General features: G+C 42.4%; 2 protein-coding genes across 9 annotated transcripts in view; one reads left to right on the top strand and one right to left on the bottom strand.

Moving 5' to 3' along the window:
• LOC136430786 (alpha-N-acetylgalactosaminide alpha-2,6-sialyltransferase 1-like) overlaps nucleotides 1–2,812 on the top strand; it is a 39,529-nt gene extending 36,717 nt beyond the window's left edge. For 6 of the 7 annotated variants that reach the window (XM_066421735.1, XM_066421734.1, XM_066421733.1 and 3 more), the window contains 4 exons: nucleotides 343–454; nucleotides 873–967; nucleotides 1,308–1,502; nucleotides 2,064–2,812. In XM_066421735.1, the coding sequence (XP_066277832.1) occupies nucleotides 343–454; nucleotides 873–967; nucleotides 1,308–1,502; nucleotides 2,064–2,217 (556 nt within the window). In that variant the 3' untranslated portion in view covers nucleotides 2,218–2,812. The remainder of the gene's footprint in view (nucleotides 1–342; nucleotides 455–872; nucleotides 968–1,307; nucleotides 1,503–2,063) is intronic. The other variant, XM_066421732.1, reaches the window with a different exon arrangement.
• Nucleotides 2,775–12,253, bottom strand: LOC136430785 (polypeptide N-acetylgalactosaminyltransferase 1-like). 2 transcript variants are annotated; one of them, XM_066421727.1, is made up of 12 exons: nucleotides 12,049–12,253; nucleotides 9,599–10,112; nucleotides 9,168–9,347; nucleotides 8,807–8,973; nucleotides 8,096–8,276; nucleotides 5,998–6,198; nucleotides 5,452–5,569; nucleotides 4,777–4,974; nucleotides 4,303–4,446; nucleotides 3,952–4,041; nucleotides 3,479–3,637; nucleotides 2,775–3,187 (listed from the first exon to the last, which is right to left on the bottom strand). In XM_066421727.1, exons 2-12 carry the CDS (start codon nucleotides 10,075–10,077, stop codon nucleotides 3,047–3,049), a joined length of 2,058 nt encoding a protein of 685 aa, XP_066277824.1. In that variant the 5' UTR covers nucleotides 10,078–10,112; nucleotides 12,049–12,253; the 3' UTR covers nucleotides 2,775–3,046. The 2 variants fall into 2 exon arrangements, with proteins under 2 accessions (XP_066277824.1, XP_066277825.1); XM_066421728.1 differs by lacking the exon at nucleotides 12,049–12,253 and adding an exon at nucleotides 10,628–10,675.
• Nucleotides 12,254–12,354: the final 101 nt, after the last annotated feature.

The raw sequence follows: 12,354 nt of genomic DNA, 5'->3' as shown, positions 1-12,354 counted from the left end.
AGAGCTGATATTTCTTCCCATGAATTAAACATTTGGCTCTGTCCGCGCGGTTTGAAGATAGATACGTTTTCAATAAATTGGATGATAATTTGTAAGGTTACGTTAGCTACATTTCATCCATTTCAAATTTTCATTTCCAACAGAAATATACACCCGAAAACCTTTTTTTTGGGGGGGGTCATTTAAAAAAGACTTTACAGGCATACACAGACTTCACAGGCATACAAAAACGGGGTTATATGAAGAGAAATAGATACGTTACGTTTGGTGCCGCATCTGAATCTATGCACAGGAACATCAAAGCAGAAACAGATGATGTCACATAGACACCCTTTTTTCCAGACTGAACCATGCTCTCATGCAGGAGCCATTTACTATGGACGTCGGTAAAAAGATGTCCTTCTACATCTCCTACCCGGAGTCACATCATACGAACGAGATGATTGGCAGCTCGGTGAGTTCCACACCTATGTCCATACCTATTAGACGCCGCCGATGCTGCTAAAAGGTCCTGGGCTAGAATCCCCAAGTAACCGGCGCCAATTGTGTGTCCTTTAGAAGCACTAGTAACGTTACCAATCTTCTGGTAGGGATTTTTCTCGGATGGGGTGAAGGCCCACACCTTTAGCACGTTAAAGAACCCACCACACTTATCGATAAGAATAAGGATCCATCCTTGTGTGAGTGGATCGAACAGTTAGGTATTATTTTACTTGTAGTTAATGTAGTTCTGCGAACCGGTGTGTCGTGCCTTGAAGTGGTTTAACGCTATGAAAAAAAAAAACACCGGTTACTACTACGTACACGTTCTGATTAATTTCCTCACATTGAGTTTTGAAATGGGGAAAACGTTAAGTCTTTCCTACTTGCAGCATGCACTGCATATCTACATTCCCTTCAAGACAACAGACTTGGCATTTATCACCAGATGGTTGCACAACCGGACTCTTCCAGGGTGTGGCCCCTTGTAAGTTATTGATATGTTAACATATTGATTTGTCTAAGCAAAATGTAAGTTAAGAGCAATTGTTAGTGTTGAAAAATAAAGAAATTCATAAGACGAGTTGATTTGTATGAAGTTACAAATAAATGAGAGATAGTTCTTAGCCATGTACAGAATCAACAGCACGCTAAGAGTTTCACACCATGTTGGTTGGTCGGGTTAGGAACTCATTAAATATCAGTCATTTGTCTTTTGATTTTCTTTTAGAAGCGAAACGAGACAAAAGAAAGGAAAGAAACGTAGTTGGTGTGAGTTTCTTAAATGAAATGAATAAAATACTTACTGTGCATCTTCACATCTCTAGGTGCAAAAGAAAACTCAACAATAACCTCAATCGCACGACTATGAAGATCACACATCCTGACTTTATCCGTTACGTCTTTGCAAACTACATGAACACGTCATTATCATGGCGACCAACCACGGGGGCTATGACAGTCTTCCTGGCTATTCAACTGTGCGACGTGGTGAACCTCTACGGCTTCGGTTATGACCCACGGTATGGGTGATCCTTTGGTCTTACGGGTACTTTGTAGAACCCAGTATTCTTTAAGATGCTGGCACCTGGACATTGCTCTTCACGTGTCTTTACACCTCCATTCCACTTGGGCAGCGACCTCGCTGCGACCGCTATGCGACCGAGCTATTTGACAGAGGGCTCGAATTTCATAGATTTTAAAAAAAAGATATTCTTATGCCTTGTGTGCTTTGTTGTCTTTTCACTCATGCATTTACATTTTGCTTGATACCTTAATTTTGAAGTCAAGGGATACACAAACCTAATTTAGGTCGCAGCTAGCTATAGCCCGCAGTGCGATCGCCGTATTATCTATCTCGGCATTTAAACTTCCAGAACTAGATCAGATACGTTCTAAACCATTTACAGTCTAGAAGGCCCCTTACATTGACGTACACAACATAGGGCTGATTTAATACCTAACATTGACCAACGCTGCAGGGTAAATTGTGAACCATGACAGTGATATTCCAGTATTCCATTACTATTAAACACAAAGTAAACGCAGGAGCGTTCATAGAAGGTTTTATTACCTTGCTACAGATTCCCTATGCACTACTACGACCACCGCAAGATTCCCGAGCAACGGGCGGACGGAGAGGTAAAGGAGGGGGCCCACGACTACAGCGAGGAGAGGCGCCTGTGGGAGAGACTGCACGAGGAGAAGATAGTCTACTGGTACAATCGTCAGGATTAAACCACAAACAGAATATTTAGACCGTAGAACTGGTAGTGAACGTGATACGTTAAACTCGACAGGTTGATTTATTCATATACTTGTACGTAGGTTAATTCATTTGTATCCATTTGTTGTTGTTTTTTTTTGGATATATGATAGTCGTTGTGTCAATAAATATTGATATATAGCTTGGCGGAAAGTTTTCAATCTGAGTAGTCGTAAATATCGAGATATGGACGATAAACGACATACAAATGCAGATTTGAAAGTCTGTTGATAGACTTCGGTGTTGTGGTTTACGTCTCAGCACTGACTCCGCTTTGTGCAGGATGCATTTTACGACGTTTTATTGCTGCGAAACAGCACACTGAAGACTGAGATATCTGTTTTATGATTTATCATCTATATCATATTATCCACCATCTATTACATATGTTATCTATAATATTATACTATCATATCATCTTTCCGTTCTCGTATATGACCTCGGTGCAGAATCAGTTAGATGCCTCCTAGGAGAGACATTGACACAGAGTATAGAATCTCTTGTCAGAAACCACTCATTTACCAGCCAGTTTAAAAATTTGTTAATAAAATTTATTCCGTCAGATTATACATTGTGCACACATCTATGTCACATTTAGGGATGGGAAACTTGGTTGCAACCAACTCTAAAACCCTATAAGAATATGCTCGCACGAGCAGTTGTATCTTTTTTGTATTGTTAAAATGATGCTGAAAGCAACTCTTACACGTAGATAGCTGTTTTTAAATCTTGTCAAAGGGTAGGCGGCACCGTAAGATCTGTCAACATTTCAATCATCGTGTGTCTTTCAGCAAACCGACCTCATGGTGTGAAGTACTCTGTGAATGTCCACTGCTGGGAGGCTGTCCTGGTGCAGTTGTTGACGAACGCTCTCGTTCCTGAGGTGGCGTTTCGGCCCACGTCCAAGCAGAGTCCAGTCTCCGTGTTTAAAAGTATCCCACCCTGTGTTGCAAAGAAAATTGTATATGTCATATGTTATATAAACATTTCGTGATCTAGCGAGAACTAGCTCGTGCAATTAAAATCTAAGCTTGTCGATTTGCAGATGAAAGAATACAGAATCATCTGATGATCTTGTGGAAGCAGGAAAGAGAGAGAGAGAGAGAGAGAGAGAGAGGGTGATAAGAAAAGACAGAAAAAGAGAGAAAAGACTGACATGGAAATGCGTAACGCATGTACAAAAAGAGGAACCAGATAAAGCCCAATAGTTTTACGGTAAAAGAAAGGTCTTACCTTGCCGTTGTGATACCAACTCTCGTGAAGTCCATTATGGCAGTACTTGATGATTGACACTTCCAACCTCGCGGTGCCCTCGGTCCCCATACACTGCATGTCGCCTGTTCCTATGGTCTGTATCGCTTTTCCCTTCTCCGGCCTTCGCAGGGCAAAAAACTAGAGAAATGATGAAAGAAAGATGTGGCACATCTGTTAACGTTATCATTCTCCTTTATTCTTAATTGATGTCAGTAATCTAAGACTAGTTTTCTTATGTTTGTACTGGGTCGGTTTATGTGAACTTGGCAGGACCAAATTGTGAAGCGGAGAAACCACCAGGAAGAAATAAGAGAAGTCACGGCCTGTTGAAAAGGGCGTCTAGTTTTCCCATTCTGTGAAAAGCTTAAGCTTCATTAACGCTGGTCTGAAAACATGCTGTGAATGTCACTCAAAAGCATTCCACATGACTGAGCATGTATAAACTTGCTAACCTGCTGTCCACCCTGGCCATGACAGTCCCACAGTCCTACTCCGCGGCCGTCCATGAAGTCCAAACACAGCCCAGTATGGACGTTCCGCAGCTGCATTATGGAAGGATGGAGGAATTAATTGATTAGTAAGTGAGCCTGGTATCCATCCTTATCAGCTTTGGTCCGCTTACAACGGTCACTGCCCCGCGGGCGACTATATGTCAGGCTATAGGATTACATGTAAGTGCGTCGTTTTGGTAATTCAAAAAATCGTCAAAAACGTAATGACGTCTAGGTAGAAGCAATCGACAGAACATAGCCTAATAGATTCCATCACAAACGGACAGGAAGGTAAATGTTGACATGGCGTACCTCGCCCCAGGCCCTGAAGAACCCGTTTTCCACAGTATCCTCCAGCCTGTCCGGGTACACGTTTTCCAGGTACCACTGGAAACTGTTACAACCAAGGCGTTTCCGCAAGGCCTGGCGCTCACTGATGTCCCCGTGTGAAATGTTCTGCAAAACGTCCAGCAATTCTAATCTATACAATACTAATATCAATGAAAGTAAACTCATCTATGTAACTTTAATCTTCATGTAGAGATTAAGTTTATTATGAATTACTGTCACAGTTGTATATCTGTAGTTGTATATCTTGGAGCTTGAAGTCCCAACAATAAGAAAGAGCACAAATGCAGAATATTGACACCCATATGCTGGACTGGAACAGCCCCACCTTAGTTCTCAAACCACTTCTTAACCCTCTTAATTTGATATCATTCCAGCGACACCTTCTTATATAGTCACTTAAGACCACAACATGTTCTATAGGCAATAGGTCAGTACCTTGAGGTTGGGTTGCCTGGCGTACAGGTATCTCTTGTACTGATCCATCCACACCTCCGCCACGCGCGCCTTGTTGACTTCTATATTGATGTCCTTGGTGTCGTTAGACCTGACGTACAGGTAGGGCTTGTCTGTCCTCTCAATGTGCCCCACCCGCGAACACGGCACCGTCTCGACCCGACCTCCACACTGCCACACCTGTGGTAAACATCGTCCAACGTTAAACAGAAAAAGTACAATGGTCTTATTGTATTGGTAACATATTCTTTCCTGCACATCTTTATAACTGCTATGGAACACTTACACATCCACACGTTTGTGATGTTCACCCCGAGCTCACGGTATCGCTAATCTTGCACATTCACGCTAACGTCGATCGCTCGTACATCGTCCTTATTGGTACGTTGTTGATTGCATAGCATCATTCACATTGACGTGTGCGTATGTCTGTCTGTTAAGAACATCTCTAAACCATTGTGTAGATGAACAGATTAACCAGATTTACCTCTCTGGTACTAGACTGAACATGCATAAATGTCTCCCTATAGAACTGATGACTGACTGACTGTCCTTTGAGTCGACAAACAACCATGTTTCCTAGTTATTGATATGGAGAAAATCACGGATAGAGATTCAGGAATATCTGGAAAGCTTCTCAACTCCAGGTTCTCTTACCCTAAAAGACATTTCGACGTTTTCTCCCCCGTATATCTCCATGGCCGGGTCGTAGGCACCGATGTGTTGGAAGTAATCTTTGTAGATGGCGAAGAGTCCGCCTGCCATGACAGGGCATCTACAAGCGGACATGGAGGAGGAATAATCAATCAATCAATCAATCAATCAATCAATCGTTCGCAAGCATCAGGCAGAGGAACAATGAGCGTCAAATCTACTTGTTTATCTCTCATGAGGGGATATTCTACGACTACGGTAGTCCCCTCGTCACAGTTTTGACTTTAACGATAATAAACAGTTGAGCTAGGTCATCAATTTATCTCATTTCTGATTTACTATATAATGCTGCTTGATCTAACTTGTAAACTTAACATGTATCTACATTATGTCATGTCACATTAGTTTCAGAGGGGGCTATAGATCAACCAAGGCTTTCATGCCTCCCTTTCAACGAGTACGATATTTACTGTTTACAGTTGTTTACCTATATTTACTTATGTGCAATTGAATGATCACCAACATAAAAAAAGACAGTGTAGTACTTGCCTTACTGGATCTATGGGTGATTTTCGTCTAGCCATTTCTTCTTTGTTGACGTATATCCACATGAAGTTGAGGTCCCATGTGAATCCCCCGGCTAAGAACCTCAGCTGTTCGTAAGCAAACGTTTTGGTATCGATGTGGTCGATGACTGGACAGGCCACAGTGCTGTTGTTCTTCCGTATGCGAGCCAGCAAAGGCTCCAACCTGGAAATTTATACACATAAAGATATTCACACATTTGTATCAAACGAGTGGCTGTGTACGGCTGTGTATCAACTCAACCACAGAAACATTATTCGTGAATACGGATCGCTAATATGCCAATGATGCGCTCAGAACTAAACCATATTTAGACTAAATTTGTACTAGAAATAGAAGCAAAATATATGACCATGGTCGTGACAAGTTTTCTTTTACGACTTAGCTGCAGAATCGAATGGCAGTATCATTAGGTCAGCGCAGTGCTATGAATACTAGAGTTCCACGAACACATTATCTTCGCCAAATAATCAAGGCTTATTATGGAGAGTGATTAATAATTACGTGCTTATCACCCCCTGCAAATTTGATCATGCACCACCTAAGTTATGATGGGGCGGATGAGTCCAGTCTAAATAGGGTTAAAAATCATTTAGCGGTACAGGACTAGTATATGTGTAGAGTGTGCTAATATATGTTATAACTGGTCATGAAAAAATATGAGTATGTTGATATTATATGGGCCACAAAGGTTCGATATTGCAGTGTTGTAAGTTGAAAGTGATGATGAAATGGTACAGTCAATATATATGAATAGAATAAATCTTTATTCCGTATCATACAAATTTTGAAAGACATAGTACATGTATACATGTGACTTTTCCGCACATAGCAGTGGTGCAATTTTGGTGCAGTGTACTCTCCAAGCAGAGGAGTGGGTCTGGCTGGTTTTGACGTGTTTTTGTCAGGCTTTCTATTTTGTCCCCTTTTCATTATGTCGCCAACGTTAACCGTGTTGAACAAAAATGCCTAAACTGAACGCGTTACAAACCAGCAGGACCCACACCTCTGCTTGGAGAATAGTTTATTTATTTGACCTACATATACGATTATGCACGGCCATCTGTTTACATGACCTGACACTGTCCCTTGTCCAATTATGAAATGCATGCAGTGGGTTACCAAACTTTCCTTACTAATTATGCAAATGATTTGCATAATAAGTCATTGATTATGTAAAGCACCATCTGAGCTCTCTACATACCAAACATCACGACGATCTGTCGACCCTTTCTCAAGTTATTCATGTCCGAATGTCAAAACAAAAACACCCACTGCAGTTCCAAACAAGCCGCTAGGGGGCCCAAATTTACAGAACATACTTTCTGTGGCATGAACTATGTACCACACAAAAATCATGACCATAGCACTTTCAGAAAATATGCCCCTGAATTTTGAAGCTCCGTTGCAGTGCCTTAGATACTCACTAGAAGGCTCATTATCGAACTTGATCTTCCTTTCTGTAAACCCTACCTATCCACTTAATATCATACGGATCCATCAACAGCTTCTCGAGTTATGCTGGCGACATACAAATACACTTCCACCCAAAGCCCGCTGCAGTACCGACGGAAATTACCAGGGGAACCATTTTTTAACTTGACCCCCGTTTCCACAACATCTACACACCTGCAAAAAATCACGAACATCCATAAACGTTTCCGTCACTTTTTTTGCCTACATACAAACATAAAAAAATGTAAAGTCCGCTGCAGTACTGTTGAAAAACGCAAGGTGGACCATTTTTGAACTTGACCTTCCTTTGCACAACCACTACACATCTACCAAAAATCATAAAGATTCATCAAAGCTTTCTTGAGCTATGCTCCTGACATACATTCAGACCCACCCAACAGATTTTTCAACCGAAAACATAATCTTCTCCGAGTACAAGTACTCGGCGAAGATAAATATGCAGTATTGGCCCTTGCGATGTTTGAGTTACAAAATCCAAAGAGCTTGGCAAGCTTGTTTATCTGTACTTTTTTGTGAATTGGGATAAAGAATATGCAGCACATTGGGATCTCGGCCTTTTCTGATAAAATACAGCGGAGCCTCTCACCATCCAGGCGTGCACTCAATGTGGGAGTCCAGGAAGACGACAGCCGGGCCCTGGGCCTGCTGCACTCCCTTCAGACGGGACCGGATCAAACCTTCACGTTTGGGATTTCTCAGTACCTTTACTTTGCTCCGCAGTTTGGAGTTGGTGGAGATGTGAGCTTCCAGGGGGAACATGAGGTCAGCTGCGGGGAGAGTTAGACATTTAAACCTTATGAAACACTTGATAAGGCCAAAGTGTAATAGCTTTGATACAAACAAAACAAAACAAACAAATACATTACATGTTACATTGCAACCTCTCCTTCCTGGAATAAGAAATAAATAGAATTATGCATATTCTTAAAGATGGTCGTATGTTGGACAAGATGATGTCATTGACACCACCCTGAGATAGCAGACTATCCTTTTCTTCTGGGGTGACATGGCTGCAGTAGTCTATTTTGAATGTATAAATCCGAGGTCGCTCGGAGTGTTAGTCTTTAATTACGCGTATAGCCCTGTTGCAGCGAACTTGGAAGGATTGTATCTATGCAACGCATCGGACCGGTAGCCTTTCAGTTTGGTTACACAAGCTCTCTGGCGGAGGTTAATGACCCTCCCCTAGGGGGTGGTTACAGTCGGGCCGGCCGCCAGGAGCGCGATTTAGTCAGGCTAATTCGACCGGCAGAAAGTTCAACTATGGGTGAGCGAAGACACTAAATATGCTTCTCACGTTTATCACTGCAGTCGTCCACCAGGATGATCTCCCCGATGAGGTGGGGAGGGGACTGGCTGACGATGCTGTGGAGAGACCGCAGCACCACAGAGAGCGCCTCGTTATAGAATATCATCACCACCGACGCCTGGGGCAGGTCATCCGGGTACTCTTCCTGCAGGCACCTGCAGCACAGTTCACGGTAATGATGTCTAATCATATACATGAACGGCAAATGTCACTGCATACTGCAACATGAACAATGCAGGGAGACGACCAATAACATGCCTATATCATTCATATGAATCAATTGGGCCTAGCGCCTAAAAAATAGAGTATTAGAAGATTACTAAGAAGACAAAAGAAATAGAATAATCACAGCTTGTGCCGTTGATCAGGAATCTTCCTGTCCAGGCTGATGATGTCACTGACCAGCACGCTGTACCCGTACAGGTTGTGCAGCTGCTCGGCTGCCTGCCGCGTGTCCCGGCCGTGGATGTACGTGGCTTTACCGTTCTCTCCCGGACCGACAGGAACTGTAAGGACGCGTGGTGGTGCTCTACAGGGGTTACAAGAGAAACAAATGTCAACATACGACTTGTCCCAGCATCGGCAGATATGGTCTTTATATATCTACTTCCAGGTATCATGATCAGGATGAGCAGATCTACGGCAAGCGTTTATTGGCAAATAAAGATTTAATCCACCTTTCTTGGTTAACGTCAAAGGTTTTCTGTGAACAATGCTAAAAGATGCACTTCTTGTTACAGTTTGAGTATTAGCCATAATACGAGGAGGTGAAGAACGTACCTTCGATCCAACTGAAACATGTCATGGTCAGCCGCCTCCTGTTTCAGCCTCCTACTGAACGTCTCCTTCTTCATCTCAGCTTCTATGTCGCGTAAGAAGGAGTCCTGACGAGCAATCAGAGCTTCACTCCTGTTCCTATCTTCTCTCGCAAGGTCCTCTAGTCTGCTTACTTTAGATAACATTTCTTTCAAAGCCAAACTAAGTACATTTACATCGCTTTGAGAGGTTGTTCTATCCTCGTCTTGCTCTCTCAGTCGAAGTCGTCTGAACCCCGTGCTTGGCTTATTGGTGGCTGAGGTAAGGTGAACTGTTATTGAGTTATCTTTGTGTTCTGTATTTTCTGGGATTATTTTGTGGCTGCCCCTGGATCCCTGTTGCTCAGATTGTGGACACCGGAAGCCGAGAATTCCCAAGAGCGCGTACAGGCCGAGCACGGCGAACAGGGCCGCGAGGATCCGGATCCGCCCACTGACGCGCATAGTCACGACTTATTCGGACCTCCGCTCTTTTCTTCCTATTGCAAAAAAATGGAACAACAGTTAAGCGACAAGATATTATTATCAGGATTGTGATGTTCCATTTGTCTCTACCAAGATAGTGCCGTGAGGGCAGAGAATAAATGGAGTCTTTGTAGTTGTTCCCCTGACATTCAAGGAAACTTAAAAATGAAGAAGCTATGTTCTGTTCTATCATAACCTATTTAATTTCAAACGTTTCCTGCGCTAAGAATATGAAGATCTCTAGTTTGAATTCTTTGCTTTACATGTAGGTATTTTCTATTGTCCATTGTACTTTTCGAGTTTCAGAAGAGTGTGTTTACCACATTACTCCATTACTGTAGTTTGCTGTTGACCCTCACAAGCAGAAACTCTAGTACAAACATTTAACATCCCATGCGAGCATGTCAATACCTTGTAGATGCTAATCGGATTAATGTGAATATTCAAATTTACACCTTTTCTATTCTGTTATCACAATATGGTGCTTTTTGTCCATTTAAAGCTACGTCTTTGATTCCTCAAAACTCACCAGTCACCACATCACCAGACGGAACTTGTGACGTCATGGTTTTCTTTCAACGGCAACATCCTATTTGCAGATATCATAAGCAAACAAAATGGCGACGTCATAGCTTTCACCTGGGTCAAAGACTACCTACAGGTCGTGTGCACTTGTTTGCTCCATATTCAAGACACTACAGGCACACCTTAAGAAATACAGATTAGCGTTCAAATGTTGCTTGGTTTCCAATATAACCATGAAACATCCTATCAACTATGTCATTTACATGTGCACATATTCTGTTGTTGCCGGCTGTGTGCAAATATGCCCGTCACTCCAGGTAGATTAGTGATTGTTGCAGCATGGCTTGTATACCAAGTAATTAGAACATGTCGAGTGGTGGTGGGGCGTTGTGATTCGTGCAACAGCACTCTAAGGTTGTGATAGAGGATAGGCTTAGTATTATGTGAAACGCATTTTGTCCACTTATCAAATTTCTAGATTCACGGGAAAGATCAAGCTATTACATGCTATTACACGTACGAGTATATAGTCAGAAATAGATCATGTAACACACATGGTTGGTTATGGCAACGTTATGGCAAATGTCTTTCTCATAATCCCTTGTTTTTAGCCTATTAATCCGCTTCTGTACTAGTCATTCACGGTACACCAAGGCAGACAAGCTAGTAGCCTTGGTTTTTATACGTCTGCCTTGGTCTCTGCTTTCTATTGCTATGAGAAGAAGTTAGAGCTCCCGAGAGTGAAACACAAGTGCACGCCAGTGTCGACTTAAACATGATTCGTGGCAGAGCGTCGCCCGATTTTGATATCGGAGAATCTTCAAGAAGTCTGTGAGAGAACCAACCGCCGAAAATGAGTTAAGGCAGTCTCGTTTTTAACTAGACATGTAATTTTGGAGGCCGCATGCACGGCGAGGAACAATGCCCTCATTTTGTGATCGTAAGACGATCGTACGATGTATGTCTGGCCGGACTCCAAGTCAATGCAAATTTAGCCCTACTAAACGTCTGAGGAACAAACTGCTCCGTTCAACCGACGACTGAAAAGTAAGAGCTAAATGTTTCATTTGTGTTGTATACGTACTAATGTTGCTGTCCCATTTCTGCATCCCGTATGAATGATTGATATCTTGAGGACAGATGTGTATGTAGCAAGAACTGTCACGATATTTGCAAAGGCAACTACCCGGTATTTAGGCAATATCTTGCCTTTCTTTAGCCTTAGGACGAATCGTAGAAAACAAAATAAAACAGACAAACAAATGATCAAAATTTTACTCATGGCCCATACAACCAACGCAAAGTAAACGAATTTGACTATCTTAGTTTATCCGAAATAGAGCGAAGTGCCTGTCCTTAATCGTTACTGGGTAGCGTATGATATATACACTCAACCTAACGCCCCGTACTAGGAACGACACCTACCTTTCATCATAGTCACGGTCAGCTTCCTTTGTGACCCGCCATTCATCACAGGAGAAACTGATAATACTATTGCCTGTTATTATACAGTTTTATGATACGCCACTGAAGAAACAAGTCTATAAAGCTTTATGGCATATTGAGTCTGTTCCCAGTAAGCTAGTGCAGCTTTGATAACCGACTGTGGACTTTGAAATGAAAGCATGTGGACATTGTGGCTAATGTTTCACCAGAGTTTGAATAACTCCCGCCTTTGTCGACGTGTCGACTCAATCTGTAATCTAAAGCGATCCGGTCATCATATTTGCT

This window comes from Branchiostoma lanceolatum, chromosome 3 (assembly GCF_035083965.1).
Source record: "Branchiostoma lanceolatum isolate klBraLanc5 chromosome 3, klBraLanc5.hap2, whole genome shotgun sequence".
NCBI lineage: Eukaryota > Metazoa > Chordata > Leptocardii > Amphioxiformes > Branchiostomatidae > Branchiostoma > Branchiostoma lanceolatum.
The sequence above is the reverse complement of the archived record's forward strand: the minus strand, read 5'-3'. Positions and strand labels throughout refer to the sequence as shown.